General features: G+C 40.9%; 1 protein-coding gene across 1 annotated transcript in view; it reads right to left on the bottom strand.

Moving 5' to 3' along the window:
- LOC139155450 (gasdermin-A-like) overlaps positions 1-17,722 on the bottom strand; it is a 36,080-nt gene extending 18,358 nt beyond the window's left edge. The window contains exons 1-7 of the mRNA XM_070730587.1: positions 17,427-17,722; positions 9,037-9,255; positions 7,510-7,690; positions 6,799-6,964; positions 6,601-6,694; positions 3,158-3,196; positions 1,763-1,825 (exon numbers count right to left, since the gene is read on the bottom strand). Of these exons, the coding sequence (XP_070586688.1) occupies positions 1,763-1,825; positions 3,158-3,196; positions 6,601-6,694; positions 6,799-6,964; positions 7,510-7,690; positions 9,037-9,253 (760 nt within the window). The 5' untranslated portion in view covers positions 9,254-9,255; positions 17,427-17,722. The remainder of the gene's footprint in view (positions 1-1,762; positions 1,826-3,157; positions 3,197-6,600; positions 6,695-6,798; positions 6,965-7,509; positions 7,691-9,036; positions 9,256-17,426) is intronic.
- Between the last annotated feature and the right edge of the window lie 2,739 nt (positions 17,723-20,461).

Below are 20,461 nucleotides of genomic sequence, written 5' to 3'. Positions count from 1 at the left end.
TCAGGCCCCCTTTAGCATTATATAAAACAACTATGGGGCTACAGTGATCCCTCCATTATCGCGAGGGTTCCGTTCCAGGACCCCTCACGATAATCGATTTTTCGCGATGTAGGGTTCCGGAAGTAAAAACACCATCTGCGCATGCGCGATTTTTTTTTTTAATGGCCGCGCATGCGCAGATGGTGGAGGTGGGGAGCGACGAAAGTGCAGAAGCCGACAGATTGCTTTGGATGTCGGCTGCCCCCGCCCCCCCCAGCACCCGCTCGCCCGCCGTTCGCCGCTCGCCCGCCGCTCGCCCGCCCTTCGCCCGGCCACCCGCCGTTCGCTCGCTGCTCGCCCGGCCACCCGGGTTCGGGGGGGAGCTAGGAAGCCCCCCATGCCGGCGGCGACCTTTTAAAACAGCCGCGCGGCTTCCCAACTGAGTCCCGAAGCCAAACGCGGAAGTGGTTTTTTTTTTAATTAATATTTTTTTAAAAATCGCGATATAGCGTTTCGCGAAGATCGAGATCACGAAACTCGAGGGATCACTGTATATGTTTTTTATGTCAGTTCACCCTGGTATATTGAAGGAACGTCACAATTCCTTTTTGCCTTTAGGCCCAACCCAGGGTCATTTCAAGGCAGTTAATTTATTCATAACTGACTAACTATATTTTTGTATGTATCACATAGTTTTTTTGCTGAATTTTTAAAATTAAGGGAGACTAGGATGGCACCATTTTGGCCTTATTCTACACTCCCTTAATTTTAAAGACATTAAAAACATATAGCTCCTCCCTGGTACAGAGCTGAAAGGGATCAGATCTGGTGGCCTAGAGGTTAATTTTCTGCCTCACAGAAAAGCTGCCAGATCAAATCCCAGTGAGGGTGTGGCTAGCTGATGAGCCCAGAACAAGGCCGAAATAGCGCTATCCTAGTCTCCCTTAATTTTTAAAAAAATCAGCAAAAACATGTGATACATACACATATATATGAAAAAACATATAGCCCCTCCCTGGTACAAAGCTGAAGGGATCCGATCTGGTGGCCTAGAGGTTAATTCTCTGTCTTACAAGGCAGAATTCAGCAAAAACATGTGATACATACAGAACATAGTTTGTTGGCTATGAATAAATTAATTGCCTTGAAATGGCCCTGGGTTGGGCCTAGAGGCAAAAAGGAACTGCGACGTTCCTTCAATATACCAGGGTGATCCAACAGAAAAAACATATAGTCCCTCCCTGGTACAAAGCTGAAGAGATCAGATCTGGTGGCCTAGAGATTAATTCTCTGCCTTACAAGGCAGAAGCCCCAGGATCAAATCCCAGTAAAGGTATGGCTAGCTGATGAGGCCAGAACAAGGCCGAAATAGTGCTATCCTAGTTTCCCTTAATTTTAAAAATTCAGCAAAAACATGTGATATATATATATATATATATATATGTATATATGTTTGCAGTTTTTTCTTTTTGTTCTGTTTTCTGTTATCCATGTATGGTTTTCTTTTTTGTATATAGCATAAGCAACAGCTTTTTAGAAAAATTTCAATAATTTTGTGTGACCTTGGAGGGACATGAGCCGCCACTTAGTGCAATCCTGGGGAGGAGAAATAGGAAGCATCCCTGAATGGACCTGCCGTTTTGGCAAGGCTTTGCTGGACCTCTGCGGCGGAAGGGAAGCAGCAGTGGCAGCCAAGACAAAGGGTGCTGTTGTTCCTCTCCAGACTGTAAAAAGCAACCTTAGTCACAAAGAAGTAGCAGTCTGATGAAGATAGGATACATACCCAATCCGAAACCTCCCATCCCCACTGCGCAGTAGCGTTGTTCTTCTTCACTCGGTGTTCCCCCTTCACGCAAAGAAAAAAAAAAGCCTGATCTGATCTGGAGCTGAATGTCATTGAAAGCAATGCTGTCAGCCTGGAGCATTTCATTAACTGGGCAATGAATTGAACCCCCTCCCCTAAAACAGATGTGATGTGGATTTTTAAGAGAAATTTAAGGCAGCTCTGCCTAGCAATCCCTGGATTAATGATAACAAGGATATTCTAACCATGAGAGAAAGGTTGGTGTGGAAGGGGCCCAAGTGGTCAGTATCTTAGTTTTGATAAATTCATTCTTACCAGGGAAATTTAAGCATTTGTGAGTTTCAAGTTAATCCATTTTTTTAAAAAAAAATAGTTTTAACTTGTCAGTTAAGGGTATTCTCTATTATGATAGATTTAGTCAGCCATATACTTTTGTTTTGTTTGTACAGTATTTAATGTTTTGCCTTTCTAATAAGTTTTTTTTAATATTTAAACATTTGCTTTTAAAATGTTTTAAACTGTATTTTATATTATTTGGCCTGATTCCTCCATCTCGAGCCTCCCTTAACAGCATCTTGCAGGTAGCAGTGCTGAATATGAAATGCCAGCAAAACCCACCACTTGCTCTCAAAGTGGCCTAGAGCAGGGGTCAGCAATCTTAAACACTCAAAGAGCCATTTGGACTCATTTTCCAAGGAAAACAAAACTCAGAGAGCCACAAAACCAGGGTTGGAGTGGCTAACCCAACATCATCCACTCCCAACCAGTCATATGACTCCCCCTTTACATTCTTATCCCTTCCTTCCATCCTCCCTCCCGATTTTAAAGTGTTTGTGGTGGGTGGAGTCTAGGGCTCATATAGGGTATTAAGAAAGAGAGAGAGACAAGAAACAAAGAAAGAGAAAGAGAGAGAGAGAGAGAGAGAGAAAGAAGAATTGAAGGAATTGAGAGGGACAAGAAAAAGAGAAAGAAAGAAAAAGGAAAGAGGGAAGGGAGAAAGAAAGAGAGAGAGGAGTAAGAAAAAAGGATTAGTAGTAAATAAATAGACAGGGAAATTGTATTTTGTTGAGGCCTTTGAGGCAAGGAGAGGCCAGGAACCCTAATCCTAACCCTTGATCACATGATACCCTAGCTATTCCCACAGAGTGACATGACTATGAAGCCACGCCCACCCATCACATGATCATGAAGCCATGCCTATAAAATAAGCCATGCACACATAACCGGCAGTAAAAAAAATGAGCACCCACCCCTGCTTCATCTAGATAATGTTGTCTACTCTAGAAGCAGTAACTGAATGAAGAATTCAGGTATATCATAATATATTCATTAAAATAGCAATAAAATAAAATAAAATGACTGAAGTTCACTTACCAAAAGTTCCTGTTTCATCAGTAGAGTAATAAGAAATACCTAAAGTAAAAATTTAAAAAACTCAATTGTTTACATTATGCTAGTTAACAATACTGTATGCAAATTTTGGGAAGAAGAATTTATTTAAGTTTTCAAAGAAACCTAACCCTAAGAAAATGGAAAACTTTCATTATGTATTCAAATCTCCCTGCCGAAACATTTTTGAAAAGAGGGACAGATAACCCCAGGATCCTATTTTATTTATTTATTTATTTATATTTATTTATTTATTCATTAGTCCAATACATAAATACATAGGAAGAAAAATAGACATGTAGTAATATAAATAAGGATAAAAGTGAACTTATAGGAGAGGATATATGAAAGGAAGAAAATATATATGAAAAGCGAGAGAAAGGAAGACAATTGGACAGGGGACGAAAGGCACACCGGTGCACTTATGTACGCCCCTTACTGGCCTCTTAGGAACCTGGAGAGGTCAATCGTGGATAGTCTAAGGGAGAAATGTTGGGGGTTGGGGTTGAGACAATTGAGTCCGGTAATGAGTTCCACACTTCGATAACTCGATTGTTTAAATCATATTTTTTACAGTCAAGTTTGGAGCGGTTCGTATTAAGTTTGAATTTGTTGCGTGCTCTTGTGTTGTTGCTGTTGAAGCTGAAGTAGTCATTGACTGGTAGGACGTTGCAGCATATGATCTTGTGGGCAATACTCAAGTCGTGTTTTAGGCGCTGCAGTTCTAGGCTATCTAGGCCCAGGATTGTTAGTCTATTTTCGTAGGATATTCTGTTTCAAGTGGAGGAGTGAAGGGCTCTTCTGGTGAAATATCTTTGGATATTTTCAAGGGTGTTGATGTCTGAGATGTGGTATGGGTTCCAGACAGATGAGCAGTAGTCCAGGATGTGTCTGGCAAAAGTTTTGTAGGCTCTTGTGAGTAGTGTGAGATTGCCTGAGCAGAATCTGCGTAGGATCAGGTTAACAACTCTAGAAGCTTTTTTGGCGATATTGTTGCAGTGGGCTTTAGCACTTAGGTAATTCGATATTAGTATTCCAAGGTCTTTTACTGAGTGTGGGTTGGCTGTGAGAGATTGTTTATTCAGTTCATATATGCGGTTTGGATTCTTTTTGCCAATGTGGAGGGTAGAGCATTTGTTGGTTGATATTTGAAGTTGCCAGGTGTTAGACCAGTCTGAGACAAAGTCCAGGTCTTTTTGGAGAGTGAGTGAGTTGTCAGTGGTGTTGAAAAGTTTCACATCATCGGCAAAAAGAACACAGTTGCTTTTGATATGGTCACAGAGGTCGTTGATGTAGAGAATGAAGAGAGTAGGACCTAGTACACTTCCCTGGGGAATGCCGCTTATGACAGGGACGGGGGTGGAAATGGCGCATCCAATTTTGACAATTTGTTGCCTGTTTGACAGGAATGCAGTAATCCAGTTGTGGAGGAGTCCTGAGATGCCATAGGATTTGAGTTTTAGGAGTAGTTTGTTGTGGACCACTGAGTTGAAGGCTTTGCAAAAGTCTATATAAATTGCATCAATGGATTTATCTTGGTCGAGGTGGGTAGTCCAGATGTTTTTGCAGTGAAGTAGTTGCAGGTTGCAGGATAATTTCTTTCTGAATCCATATTGTTTGTTTGAGAGTAGGTTATTAGATTCTAAGTGAAGAGTGATTGATCGATTTATAATTGATTCCATGATTTTACAAGGGATGCAACAGAGAGATATTGGTCTGTAGTTGTCTACTAATGAAGGGTCTCCTTTTTTGAAAATGGGGATAACTACTGCTTTTGACCACAGCTTGGGGAGTGTGCTGGTCCTGAAGGATTTTTGGAAGATAATGCTTATGGGTTCAGCAAGAGCAGAAGAAAGTTTCCTTAGGAAGTATGCATAGAGACCATCTGGTCCGGCAGATAGGGAAGGTTTGAGTTCACGGATTGCTTTTTCTACACGGTCTACAGTGAAGACAATTTGGGTTAGGTTTTTTAGTGGGTTTGAGGTGCGGTTTGCAAAGATGGGGGAAGAGCCATTGCTCTTAACAAAAACAGAGCCAAAAAAAGACTTGAAGAGGTTGGCTTTGGATGGGTCATCATGGTATTCTTTGTTATTGGGTCCTACGAGTGGTGGAATAGGTCTGGAGTCATTGAGTTTGTTGTTGACGAAGTTATAGAAAGCTCGGTTAGACTTGGTGCGAAGGAGGCTTTCCTCTTGTTTGCTGTGATAGTTGAGGCATTCTGCTTTTATTCGTTGGCATATGCTTTTGTAGCGGACTTTGAAGTTGGCTACTGGGCTTTTTTTTGTTTCTATGCCAGAGGGATCTTTTTTTGGTTTGCAGTTTCTTTATCGAGACAGGTATGTTATTTTTTCATTTACCTCTGGAAGAAGTGAGTGGCACATGTAGTTCTATAAGCATTTTGATTTGGAGTAAGAACATATTGTAGAGATCATTAGTGGTGATGCAGTTAGAGAACAAGGGTTGCCAGTTAAGGATTGGGAGATTGGCATCTATGAGATCATAGTTGGCTTTCCTAAAGTTGTACTTAGGTGAGTGTTTAGATGATGTAGGTTGACGTTGAAGTTGATTGTGTTGTGGTCGCTGTTGGAGAAGGGTTCTTTTGTGTGTAGTCCATAGATTTTGTGTCTCCAAATCCTAATATGCAGTCTCATTGTAGCTGGTGAATGGGGATCCTGGAAGGCATGAAGAAGAATGCTAATGGACTTTCAGTGGTGATGTCAGGGAGGTGCAGAGAGGACAGATGAGCTCTAGGGGGAGTTGGTTCCAGAGGGCCGGGGCCGCCACAGAGAATGCTCTTCCCCTGGGTCCCGCCAAATGACATTGTTTAGTTGACAGGACCTGGAGAAGGTCCACTCTGTGGGACCTAATTGGTCACTGGGATTCGTGCGGCAGAAGGCGGTCCCAGAGATAACCTGGCCTGGTGCCATGAAGGGCTTTATAGGTCATAACCAACACCCTAAATTGTGACCGGAAACTGATCGGCAACCAATGCAGACTGCGGAGTGTTGGTGTGACATGGGCATATTTAGGGAAGCCCATGATTGCTCTCGCAGACATACTTTGTTCTCATTCATTCCAGAATTCAGGAATGAAATGATGAAGTTATAGGAAGAAAAATTTCAATTCAATTATATAAACAAAACTGTAACAGTAAAAGGAATTGAAAATTGGAGTGGAGAGATTTGGGAGTAGGGGACATAGGAAACTATGCTGCATTGAACAGAAGGTTGAATTCAAACATATGAATATTTGCCTTTCTTGAAAACATGGATGAACATAAGAGCTGCACTTTATTAGATCAAATATCTATCCAGCTCACTTCTACCTGTCCTCACTAGATCTTTCAAATTTTCAGCTTGGCTGGAAAAGTAACATTTTAAGAAAACTAGTCATTGCCACATGCCTGAGATTGAAAAAAAGCCTCTTACCTATGGTTTCTTTTTCTATAATTAGTTTGTTAGCTTTGAATGCCAAGATGCATCCCTCTGGGATAGTAATCGTTTTTTTCCTATCTCTGGCACCCTAAAACACAAAATAAAATCTTGGATGAACTTAATGGGATAAAACAACTTGCATGAGATGCATTTTTTCCCCTTCAAGTTTATAATTCACTATATGGATCAGACCTTCAGGCTCAGTTTAACGTAGGCTTTATGAAGGATGCTGCTTTCCACTTTGTTAGATTTTCCAAACATTGCCATTTCCACAGTTTCTGCTGATGCAGTGACCATGTATAAGTTCCTCTGAAGCTTCTTTGATTGTTTAATAAATGGATGTTCATTGTTGATTTTTCTAAAAAAGAACACATGCAATTCAATCTATAACCTTTGGGGAGCAAAACCCACAATACAATAAATATAGGTTCCATTGCAATAAGTAATCCTATACAGTCAATTTATTTTCCATTTCCTGTGTACATTTCTGGGCAATGTTCTTTACCATATATGGTTAATGCTTAGAAAGAATTAAATCTTGTTGCAGTTGAAGATGCACAGCTGTCTAAAGGCTTTAAATTATATTATATTTTGGACCCAATGACATAGCCCTGTGAATAAATCTGTAACACTAGGAAGGGTGGAAAGAAAGAGAAGAAGAGGACCAGCAACAATAAGGAAGCTAGAATTGTAGGGTGGTAGATGCACCACAGAAAGGCCTAAAAGATTAGGTTGGATACAGATTCTCTGGTATATAAGCTATGCGACTGTTAAAATTAAAACTAATCGAGGTCAATTAATCATAGACTTTATGTAAAGTACTGTATTAGAAGAATGTAGAACTTGAGGACAATGTTAAATGTGGCTGGAGTCTTTTTTCATTTGCTTGTTTATGTTACTTACTTTTCTTTCATCAAAGAATCAAGGTCTTGGGGTGGAACCTGTATCTTTTTTATCTTTACAGACCTTTCATAAGAAATTCTGACAGCACTAGTTATTTCAGTGTCAGTAATTCCACCAATATCCCCCTTCAGTGTTCCATCTACAGTGACTTCAACAGTGAATGGCTCTGAATTGTTGCAAACTAGAGAACAAATATTGACAAAAATCACGATGTCAGAAAAAATACTACAGAAACACATAGATATGAGCAGCAGGCTACTATTTTAATGAGAGAAAGGCAATCCTGGCAGCAAAGGATCCTGTTGATATCGAATCAAGCATTTTCTAATCTAAATCAGCATTATCTAATTAATTATAGTTCATACTAAGAGTTCCAGAAAGTGGGAAATACTTCTACTTGCCACTTGGTATATTTTCAGGTTAAACCTCTTGATGTCTCTTGAAAAATGCCTTTGAAAGATGAAGATGTGCTCTAGAACCTGTTTTATCTTTGTCTGTGAATAATAGATAGCTCTTTCACAATAGCTAATATGTTCCTCTATGCTTAAGATACTACAAATCTACCTTGACAAATAACTTCTGGGATAAATGGAGTGTTTTGCAACTTCTGATGACAGATATCAAGGGCTATGTTTCCTCTTGTGATACTTGTCACCAAGTCAAGATTGTTTCTAGAAAGATTGCTAGTGTTACCCTCACTATGTTTCAACTCTGCCGCACGAATCCCAGTGACTGGTTAGGTCCCACAGAGTTGGCCTTCTCCGGATCCCATTGACTAAACAATGTCATCTGGCGGGACCCAGGGGAAGAGTCTTCTCTGTGGTGGCCCCAACCCTCTGGAATCAACTCCCCCCGGAGATTATGATTGCCCCCACCCTCCTTGCTATTTGCAAACTCTTAAAATCCACCTCTGCCATCAAATTAAGCACTTTCAGGATTTTTGAAACCTCAGACCCAAAAGATTCACTATTGCTGATCTAGAGTGTTACTTATGAAGAGTGCCTTTGATCAGTTTTAATTGATTTGCTAGCAGTGTTTATATGTGTAAAAATTAGCTGTTGGGTACTTTCTCCAAGACTGAAAGCATCAGTTTTCGTCTTTAAATGACCTTCAGTGGAGGGAAAATGAGTCCAAAACTGGCAGTCTCAACAATATCTGTGATATTATCGCACTAGCCTTATAGTAGTAGGAAATGAGCCTTATAAAATTGCTTGCTGGGTCTTGTTTCAGGCAGCATAAATTGATTTTGGATAATCGGTTTTTTTCAACTTTGCTATTTACCCCAGTTTTCATAAAGATGAGATCAAGGATCCTGATCAGTCCCTGAATATTCATTTTCATATCCTTCCGCCTCTGGAAATCTCAGAAAGCTTTGTTCACACATTTTGAACACATAACATACAGCTGATACAAAAGTTAGTGTTACAAATGATGTACTCTCCATTTTTTTGTACTTTTCTCAAAATGCAACAGACAGATAATCCCATGAATAAAAATATATGGATGAGATAGACTTTCGAAGATTACCTAGACTTGAAGAGTCATTTCCTGATAACAGCACATGATCAAACTGGTATCCGGTTTTGTAAAAAGGACAGCTCTGCCACCACGATGTCTTCCTTTTCTTTTGTAGCAGGCAAAGGGGCCTAAAATGGTCATTGTCTATCAAGCTGGGTACCGGAACCCAATCTCCTTGTGAGTCTATCGTTTTTGCCAATGATTTAGTTGCGTTATAAAATGCCATACCTGAAGAAGTAGTTTTGTCCAAGATAAAGGAATGAGGAAAGAAACAAAATCACAAATGAGTTCATACATCATACTAAACCCTGGTTTAACAATGGAAAAACCCAAATGTTCTGACCAACCCAAACACATTATGATTAGTTAATATTGTATTCATTTGCTGAATTACAATTTGGATAATTTTTTTCTCACGTTACCTTGTCACTTCCTAAACTTAAAACCTATATTGCTATTTGTTTGTTTTGTAAAACTTTGAAGTAATCTGATACAATATTACAGTAGCTTTTCCCAAATGTGGGTAGTGAGTTGTTATTTGGAGAACTTATAGGTCAATGATGGCGAACCTAGGGCGGAGCCATATCTGTTGGCACACAAGCCATTGCCCTAGCTCAGCTTCAACATGCAAGTGCATGCCAGCCAGTTTATTTTGGCTCACACAGAGGCTATGGGAGGGCATTTTCGGCTTACAGAGGGCCACTGGAGGAATGGGGGAGGGCATTTTTGCCCTCTACAGGCTCCAGGGAAGCCTCTAGGGCCCTGGTTCCCAACATGGGGCCTACGTCCTGTTGTGGTTAGCTCTGGCCCAGCTCCTGCCCCAAGGACTGTGGATGTGGGGGAGACATCCACACGCTGCAGGCCTGTTTTGCTCCGGGTGGAATCTGCTGATGAAGGCTCCTCTGACCAAGAAGACATGAGTGACAGGGAGGAGGAGAGTGGGGCAGACAGCTCAGAAGGAGATCAATTATCTAGCTCCTCCTTGGATTTGGAACAAGAGTTAATGATACAGCCACATATGCGGAGAGCGATGCATAGGCAGCAACAACTGAGAGATTATTATCAAAGAAAATGAGGCCACCTGTGGTAGGATGGGGCTGTGGTAATTAGTGAGGCTGCTATAAATAGCAGCCTGTGGGTTTGGCCATTGTGGAGGATTATCTGATTGTTGTGTTTCGTGCCTGCTTTGCTGACTTTGACCTTTGTGTGTTGAAGGAAGAGAAAGGAAAGAAAAGAGAGAAAGAGAGAGAGAAAAGAGAGAGAAGGAAGAGAAAGAGAGAAAGAAAGAAAGAAAGAAAGGAGGGAGAGAGAAAGAAAGAGAGAGGGAGGGAGGAAGAGAGAGAGAAAGAGAGAAAAAGAGGAAGGAAGGAATGGAGAGAAAGAAAGAGAGAAAGAGGGAGGGAAAGAGAAAGAGAGAGAAAAGGGAGGGAGGAAGGGAGAGGGGAGAAAGAGTGAGAGGGAGGGAAGGAGGGAGAGAGAAAGAGAAAGAAAGAGAAAGAGAGAGGGAGGGAGGGAGTAAGAGAGAGAGAGAGAGAGAGAGAGAGAGAGAGAGAGAGAGCAAAATCTAGTTTGAAACTACCTCAACTATTTAAGAGGCATATTGATACTTAGCAGAGTTGTCATCTGATTATGTGCTATCCAGGCTTTTTGTGGAGGATTTACAAAGCCGTGTACGTAACCAAATTAAATTGGTCATGTTTAATGTTTCTATGTAGGATAATGACAAATTCCCTTCTAATTTTATTGTAAATGTACTGTATATATGTCATATTTGCAGTTTTAAAAAAACAGCAACTTATTTCTGTACAAATGTTTAAAAGTATGGCTTTTTAAAAGTTGGATATTGTATTTTTTTAAAGTCTCATTGAAGATACTTTTAATTGCTGCTAAATGATATTACTTTTGCAAAACCCAAAAACAAAACAACTTCCTTAAGGTGCAAGTCAGCTGAAAGTCCTAGAGCAGTGGTGGCAAACCTATGGTACGAGTGCCACAGGTGGCACATGTAGCCATATCAGCTGGCACATGAGCTGTTGCCCTAGCTCATCTCCAATGTGCATGTGTTTGCCAGCCAGCTGATTTTTGGCTTGCACAGAGATTCCAGGAGGGCGTTTTGGGCTTCCAGAGAGCTTTCAGGAGATGGTGGAAGGCGTTCCTATCCTCCCCCAGCTCCAGGGAAACCTTTGGAGCCTGGGGGGATGAAATATGAGTCTACTGGACCCACCACAAGTTGGAAAACAGGCTGTTTCTGGCCTCCAGAGGGCCTTCTGGGGCTGGGGGAAGCTGTTTTCACACTACCCAGGCATTGCATTATGGGTGTGGACATTTGCACATGCGTGATAGTGCAAGCCCACATTTTTTTGGCACGAGAGGAAAAAAAGGTTCGTCATCACTCTCCTAGAGAGACTGAAAGTAGACAATTCATTAACAGTCAAGGCATGTCAAACCGATCTGTGTTGGAACTGTACAGAATTTCCTGAACTGGAGCACGTGGATACTAGATGTAGAAGTTGTTTATAGTTCTTCTGGGTTTCTGGAAGTACTGTCTACAAGGTGGGAAGATGTTTCTCTAAAGAGATGTCTCTTGTAGCTTGTACAGATATTTTAAAATGTGAAACATTTTCTAACTGCCTTGTGTAATAATAACAACAGAGTTGGGAGGGACCTTGGAGGTCTTCTAGTCCAACCCCCTTCTTAGTCAGGAAACCCTACACTATTTCAGACAAATGGGTACCCAACATCTTCTTTAAAACTTTCGGTGTTGGAACATTCACAACTTCTGGGGACAGGCTGTTCCACGGATTCATTCATTGTTCTAGCTGTCAGGAATTTTCTCCTTAGTTCGAAGTTACTTCTCTCCTTGTTTAGTTTCCACACATTTCTTCTTCTCTTACCCTCAGGTGACTTTAGGGAATACCTTGGCTTGTCTCAGGTAATTTAGGTAACTAATTTATTTATTTATTTCATAGACCATATTTTTAACCAAGGAACTCAATACCAACACCCCGTCAATGGTGTCCCAGTTTATCAATGTGAAAATCTGGTCACCTTACCTTAGTTTATCTCTTCATTAGGCTGGTAGATCTAGCTCCCTTAATTATTCATCATACAGTTTAGCCTCCAGACCTCTTACAATCTTTGTTGCTCTTCTCTACACTTTTTCTAAGGTTTCAGCTCCTTTCTTTATTTCTTTTTCTTTCTCTCTCTCTCTCTTTATTTATTTATTTATTTCCTACCTTACTTACTTCCTTGCTTGTCTGTGTCTGTCTATCTGTCAGTCTGTCTGTCTTATGGTAGTCAGAACTAGATACATCATTCTAAGTGCGGTCTCATTAGTCAATGTCTCACTTTTACTATCACTATTCTATCATTTCTCATGATATTTCACAATGATGACAGTGATTCTGCTGGTTCATACCCAAGTGGTGGTCCACTAAGACACCTACATCCTTTTCACAGTTATTACTGTTGAGTCAGATACCTCTAATTCTATACCTTTGCATTTGATTTTTCCTGTCTACGTTCAGGACTAACTCCTGCGACACAGCTGGAACCAATCGTACCAGATGTGTATTATTGCAACGATGTGGAGAGAGGGGATCTGCTGCTTGGATAACAGTCTATCCTCTATACCAGTGTTTCCCAACCGGTGTGCCATGGCACACCGGTGTGCCGCGAGACATGGTCAGGTGTGCCGCGAAGAAAGCCGCTCAGCTTCTGGTCTCGAAACTTTTTGCAAAGAGCAAAAAGTTGTGAGAACGGAAGCTGAGCTTCCTTCTTAGCGCCTTCCAAGTTTTCCGGCAACTGCAGCGCCCCGCCCGGCTGGAGCTTCCCTGGCGGCTGCAGCAGGTGAGCTTTGGGGCTGGTGGGAGGATAGCGGCAGCGGAAGGGCGGCGCGCAGCGGGAGGGTGATCGCGGCGGCAGTGACATCCGCAGCGGGTAGTAGCCCCCCTCCCCCCCTCTCTCTTTCTCTCAGCAGTCACAGCGGGTAGTAGCCGTGGGGCAGTGGCAGAGTGGTCAGCTGTGAGGCGGAGCTCTGGAACAGAGGCACTGACCGCGGCGGCTGGATAGCATTTACGGCGTCTAGCAACACGTCTAGCCACCACTGTCAGTGCCTCCGTTCCGGAGCTCCGCCTCACAGCTGACGACCTTGCCGCCGCCGAGAGAAAGAGAGAGGGAGAGAGGGGGGAGAGAAAGAGATAGCAAGAGAGGGAGAGAGAGGGAGAGAGAGGGGGGAGAGGGGGGGAGAGAAAGAGAGAGAAAGAGAGGGAGAGGGAGAAATAGAGAAGGAGAGAGGGGGGAGAAAAAGATAGCAAGAGAGGGAGAGAGAGAAAGAGAGAGGGAGAGAATGGGGAGAGAGAGATAGCGGGAGAGGGAGAAAGAGAGAGGGAAAGAGGGGGAGAGAAAGAGACAGCAAGAGAGACAGAGAAAGACAGAGAAAGAGAGACATAGCAAGAGAGACAGAGAAAGAGAGAGAGAGAGAGAAAGAGACAGCAAGAGGCAGAGAGAGAGAGACATAGCAAGAGAGACAGAGAGAGAGAAAGAGAGACATAGCAAGAGAGATAGCAAGAGAGAGAGAAAGAGAGACAGAGAGAGAGAGAAAGAAAGAGATAGCAAGAGAGGCAGAGAGAGCAAGGGAGAGAGAAAGACAGAGGGAGGGAAGAAGGGAGAGAGAAAGAGAGCAAAAAAGAGAGGAAGAAAGAAAGAGGGATGGAGAGAAAGAAGGGAAGGAAAGAAGAGAGAGAAAGAGGGAGGGAGAAATAGAGTGAAATGGAGGAAGAGAATTTTTTTGTCCAAACTTTTCTTTAGCGCCCCCCCCCCCCCTTCAGTGTTCCCCAGGATTTTGAAAATATGAATAATGTGCCACGGCTCAAAAAAGGTTGGGAAACACTGCTCTATACAACCTACCCAGGCCTCATACTCTGGAGAAGACATTCCAGCTTTTCATGGAGCAATGAAACAATACGAAAGCAGCAGTCACTGGATATAAATCTTGATTGGCATAGAGTATGATACCAGGGGCCACTTTTGACAGTAGGAGAGGTCAATATGCCTCATTGGCATAATGACAAGCAGACTGATAACTTTGCACTGTGCAATAACCATAAGAAAACTTTCATCTTAAAGTTGGGCAGTTGGAATGTTTGGACAATGACCCCTGTTTTCTCTGACAATCAGCAAGAAATAGAACATGTATGCAAGACTGCTGCTATCAATATGGAGCTGAACAGACTGCAAATGGAATTGTTGCCCTTCAAGTGACAAGGCTCTTGAAGGGCAGATTCAGGGTATATTAAGGAGAGAAACTTCTCATTCTTCTGGCAAGAAAAACCATCTAATGAGACTAGAGAATACGGGGTGGGCTTTGCTGCTCTCAAGAAAGTCCCTGATAAAGAATCACTGTTTATTCTTGGAGATTTTAATGCCAGAGTTGGAGCCAATTATAGTTCTTGGCCTGTTTTGGTCACTTTGGCGCTGGGAAGATGAATGAAAATGGCCAGAGCCTGCTGGAGTTTTGCTGCTACTACAGTTTATGTGTTAGCAATACATTCTTCAAAACAAAGCCTCAACACAGAGTCTCTTGAAGGCATCCAAGATCGAGGCATTGGCACCAGCTCGAATTGATACTGACTAGGCATTCTAATCTTCCCAGCGTTAGAATTACACGTAGCTATCAGGATGCTGACTGCGGTACAGACCACTCCTCAGTATGCAGCAGAATAAAACTGCAAACAAAGAGATTGCATCACTCAAAGAAGGAAGGAAGATCACAAATTGACATCAGGAAGACATGCAACCAGTTCAAAGTGCACATGCATTAGAGGAAATGCTTTCAGGCCTGGTTTTGTTAATTTGGTTTATTGTGACACACACACACATACACAGTGGTACCTCTACTTATGAACTTAATTCGTTCTGTGACCAGGTTCTTAAGTAGAAAAGTTTGTAACTAAAAGCAATTATTCCCATAGGAATCAATGTAAAAGCAAATAATGTGTACAAACCCATTAGGAAAGAAATAAAAGCTCAGAATTTGGGTGGGAGGAGGAGGAAATGCTTTCAGGCCTGGGTTTGTTAATTTGGTTTATTGCGACAAACACACACACACACACACACACACATACAAACACATTGGTACCTCTACTTACGAACTTAATTCGTTCCGTGACCAGGTTCTTAAGTAGAAAAGTTTGTAAGTAAAAGCAATTTTTCCCATAGAAATCAATGTAAAAGCAAATAATGTGTACAAACCCATTAGGAAAGAAATAAAAGCTCAGAATTTGGGTGGGAGGAGGAGGAAATGCTTTCAGGCCTGGGTTTGTTAATTTGGTTTATTGCGACAAACACACACACACACACACACACACATACAAACACATTGGTACCTCTACTTACGAACTTAATTCGTTCCGTGACCAGGTTCTTAAGTAGAAAAGTTTGTAAGTAAAAGCAATTTTTCCCATAGAAATCAATGTAAAAGCAAATAATGTGTACAAACCCATTAGGAAAGAAATAAAAGCTCAGAATTTGGGTGGGAGGAGGAGGAAACGCTTGGAGGACTGGGTTTGTTAATTTGGTTTATTGCAACATATGTGACATATTATTTGGATTTTTTCCCCTTGATAAAATTTAAAAATTAGTAGATGTGATTTGCTCTTTTTTCTTGTTTTTTCTTTCTGTTAAAGAGCAACTATTATAAAAGTAGAGTTAAGAAACATACATGAAAATTGATATCAAGTATACATGGAGAAGATTGAAGCACAATGGCCTAAACGATTAGATGTGATTAGAATGGAAACAGCCTAAAAAGTGTATCCGGTAATAGCTTTTCAATGTCATATAAGAAATTTGAGTAACTATTTTTGTCTAGATGTCAAATATAAAGGAGGCAGCATTGGATGGATTATGAATACCAAACTTTAAAAAATGATTTATTGCAATGTAATTCAAGATTGATAGCTACTCTTCCTCTAAATATCTCTAAACTATAATGGGAATGTTCACAATAGCAGTTGAATAAAATGTCTTTCAAAATAAAAATCTTACTTGAAAGCCACTGGGGATTCCCTGTGATACACACATACACAGTGGTACCTCTACTTAAGAACTTAATACATTCCGTGACTAGGTTCTTAAGTAGAAAAGTTTGTAACTAAAAGCAATTTTCCCCATAGGAATCAATGTAAAAGCAAATAATGTGTACAAACCCATTAGGAAAGAAATAAAAGCTCAGAATTTGGGTGGCAGGAGGAGGAGGAATAAGAAGAGGAGGAGGACAGCCGCTACCCAGAGTGAAGGGAGCATTTCTTTTCTCTGGGCGCTGGCAGAGGTTTATTCCCTGTCCAAGTGCCCAGAGAAAGGGAAATGCCTCATTTGTTCTGGACTGCCAAAGCCTCCTTAAACACACAGAAAGGCCTGAAATGGCCGGGTTTAAAGGGGGAATGGCAGGAAACTGGCCGGGCCTTCATGCCGCTCTCAAATTTCTTGGGAATTTTTTCCAGGTTCGGGTTCTTAAGTAGAAAATGGTTCTTAAGAAGAGACAAAAAAATCTTGAACACCCGTTTCTTATCTAGAAAAGTTCTTAAGTAGAGGCGTTCATAAGTAGAGGTACCACTGTACCTTTACTTGAAGTATATAGTTGATGCAATCTGCTTCATTCTCCTTTTGAGTTTTCTCATTGAATCATGCTATAAAGCAGTTTCTCAACCATTATAAAAAGTATGTTAAGGTACAGATGAAAAAAATAAGTAGATGGTTGCTTCAGATTTAATAAACGATTGCTTTGGCCTGAATTGGAAATATCAGAACCTTCAGTGGATTTAGGGATTAGATCAAAACAACAGCAACATGTGTTTAATTTTAGGTTTCCTGGCTGGGGAAAGTGGATTTCTGTATCAAGATAATCCACCATAGCTGACTCTTTAAAAAAGAAGCAAAAGACGAAGCATCCAGTATTGTACAGTTTCCCAACTTTTGTTTGTTTCCCAAACCTTTTCCTTCATTGCCCAAAATCTCCTGCAAAATGTCCCTGTTGTGATTGTGTAGTGGGTTTGTGTGTCTTTACCCAAAGTAAAATCATTTTGTCGGATGTGCAGCAATTTACCCAGATTTAGGAAACAATGTATAAACGACGATGATATCCGCCTTACAAACACCGGTTAGTATCTTTAGTTCTACATTTTATTTCGTGTAATCATTTTCGGGTTGAGTTAGTCTAAAAACTAGGAGCGATACATAACACTGTACAGTATTTACAATTTCTGCAGTAAAAGGAACACCCGCTTCATTCCAGTCCCTGGGAAGTTTGCTTAATTGAAACTGAAAGAATAATACTGTATTAAACAATCCCTCGCCCAACAATAAAAAGTTTTAAAATAAAAAGGCTTAATTTTTCTTACCTTGGACTATGCTTTAAACAGCGCTCCTTACAGCTGTGAAATAATTTTTAACGCGATTCAATACAGTATTTGATTTGTAGGGATGAGAAGCTGAATCCGTAGGAGAATTAGGGAATGTTCTCTAAATCCTGCTTGCGGAACGCCTTTATTTTGCTTTCACTTTCTTTTTTAAAGAAGCCTATAATTAAATCTGATATATTGTTTTTTTCCTGTTGTTAGAAAAATATTGCAGTGTTCTAATCTTACGTGGAAGTAAGGTCCGCTGCAATTAACATGCTTATTTTGCACTGTGTGGTAAAGAGACCGGGGAGGCTAACGATAGGAGCTCAGGAGGGGCGGAAATAGTCAGAGAAGGGGTTGTTCCTTCCATCGCTAATGATTCTTAAATTGAGAAAGTCCCTGTGTGGACAAGGGAAAATATTACCACGATCGACGGGACTTTCCCTAAGTCAGGATGATTCAGCTGCAGGAGGTATGCATTATTTTCGTGGATTTGTTTCAATGTGGCAGGAAGAGCGGTAAATAATAGCACAGTGAACGATTTCCAAATCCCCCATCCCGCCCTGTTCAAAAGATCCAAAGGAACACATTTACAGGAATGTTCAAATGCTCGGAAATTCTGTAAGTTGGAAATGTACACATCCGTTAAGACTGAAAAATACGACTAGAAGGTGTCTATTTCTTACTTATCACTGTTTTGCTCTCATCTCGAAACCCTTTTTATCTGAAGCCTTAAATTTATTGGGTGACCTCAGTCTGGGTGGCTCTCACGTTTGTGCATTCTCTATCTCAAACACCAAAAGTTCAGCGAACTCCAAGTTTTCAGCAAGTTCTATTCCTGATAAAATGATAGGAACTTATGTCTAAATGTTAATAATATGGGGAAACACCGCATTTTCAAGAATACTTTGCAAGTAAAAGAAACTTCTAAGTCTTTCATTTTATGTATTAGTAGAATAGAATAGAACAGAGCAGAATTTATTGGCCAAGTGTGATTGGACACACAAGGAATTTGTCTTAGTGCATATGCTCTCAGTGTACATAAAAGAAAAGATAAGTTCATCAAGAATCATAAAGTACAACACTTAATGATAGTCCCGGTGCATATAAACAATCAAATCCTATTAGGAAGGAGTCAATATAAATTGTAAGAATCCAAGCAACAAAGTTACAGTTATGCAGTTATTTGTGGGAGGAGAGGGGTGGTGGGAATCATGAGAAGATTAATAGTAGTGCAGACTTAGGAAATAGTTTGACAGAGTTGAGGGAATTATTTGTTTATCTGAATGATGGTGCTCAGGAAAAAACTGTTCTTGCATCTAATTCTTCTGGTGTGCAGTGCTCTACAGCAGTGATTTTCAACCTTTTTTGAGCCGTGGCACATTTTTTACATTTACGAAACCCTGAGGCACATTGAGCAGGGGGGGCGGGGGCTAAAAAAAGTTTGGACAAAAAAATTATCTCTCTCTCTCTTCCTCCCTTTCACTCTATTTCTCTCTCCCTCTTTCTCTCACTTCCTTCCTCTTTCTTTCTCTCTCTCCATCCCTCTTTCTTTCTCTTCCTTCCCTCCTCTCTTTTTTGCTCTCTTTCTCTCTCCCTCCCTACATCCCTTTTTGTCTTTCTCTCTCTCTCTCCTTCCCTCCCTCTCTCTCTCTCTCTTGCTTTCTTTCTCTCTCTTGCTCTCCTGCTTTCTTTCTCTTGTTCTCTTTCTTTCTTTCTTTCTCTCTTGTTCTCTTTCTCTCTCTCTTTCTTTCTCTTGCTTTCTTTCTCTCTCTGAGCTTCGCGGCACACCTGACCATGTCTCACGGCACACTAGTGTGCCACGGCACACTGGTTGAAAAACACTGCTCTATAGCATTGTTTTGAAAGTAAGAGTTGAAGCAGTTTGTGTCTGGGATGTGAGATGTCCGTAAATATTTTCAAAGCCCAATTTTTGACTTGTGCAGTATACAGGTCCTCAATGGAAGGAAGGTTGGTAGCAATTGTTTGTTATAAAGGTGCAGACGACAGACCCATTTATTTATTTATTTATTTAATTTTGTCCAATACACAACAATACACAATGAAGGTTATAGAGGTTATACTCGAGTAAAATATATTAGAAAAAGAATAGAAGTGAAAATTTGGGAATAGAATATATCAAATAGAAAATAGAAGGATAATATGAGAGTAGTATAAGAAGATTAGAATAGAAGAATAGTAGATATGATATATGAGATATAGGAGAGACAATAGGTCAGGGGACAGGAGGCACACTAGTGCACTTATGCACACCCCTTACTGACCTCTTACGAATCTGGAGAGGTTAACTGTGGATAATCTGAGGGTAAAATGTTGTGGGTTAGGGGAAGATACTACAGAGTCTGGTAATAAATTCCATGCTTCGACAATTCAATTACTAAAGTTGTATTTTTTACAGTCCAATTTGGAGCGGTTAATATTAAGCTTGTATCTGTTGTGTGCTCTTGTGTTGCTGTGGTTGAAGCTGAAGTAGTCGTTGACAGGCAGGACGTTGCCACATATGATCTTGTGAGCAATATTTAGATCATGTTTAAGGCATCTTAGTTCTAAGCTTTCTAGGCCCAGGATTGAAAGTCTAGTCTCGTAGGGTATTCTATTTCGAGTGGAGGAATGAAGGGCTCTTCTGGTGAAGTATCTTTGGAGATTTTCAAGGGTGTTAATGTCTGAGATGCGATATGGGTTCCAAACAGATGAGCTGTATTCGAGGATGGGTCTGGCGAAAGTTTTGTAAGCTCTGGTAAGTAGTGTGAGATTGCTAGAGCAGAAGCTATGTAGGATTAGATTAACAACTCTTGAAGCTTTTTTAGTGATGTGGTTGCAGTGGGCTTTGGCACTTAAGTCTTTTGTTATTAGTATTCCGAGGTCTTTGACTGAGTGGGGGTTATCTGTGATAATTTGTTTGTTCAGTTTGTTCCTCTGTAGAACTGTGTCAGCAGCTCCTTGGGCAGTTTGAGCTTTCTGAGTTGGCACTGAAAGAACATGCTTTGTTGTGCTTTTTTCATGACGTTTTTGAT

This window comes from Erythrolamprus reginae, unplaced genomic scaffold (assembly GCF_031021105.1).
Source record: "Erythrolamprus reginae isolate rEryReg1 unplaced genomic scaffold, rEryReg1.hap1 H_2, whole genome shotgun sequence".
Classification (NCBI taxonomy): domain Eukaryota; kingdom Metazoa; phylum Chordata; class Lepidosauria; order Squamata; family Dipsadidae; genus Erythrolamprus; species Erythrolamprus reginae.
This window is presented reverse-complemented; position numbering and strand designations above follow the sequence as displayed.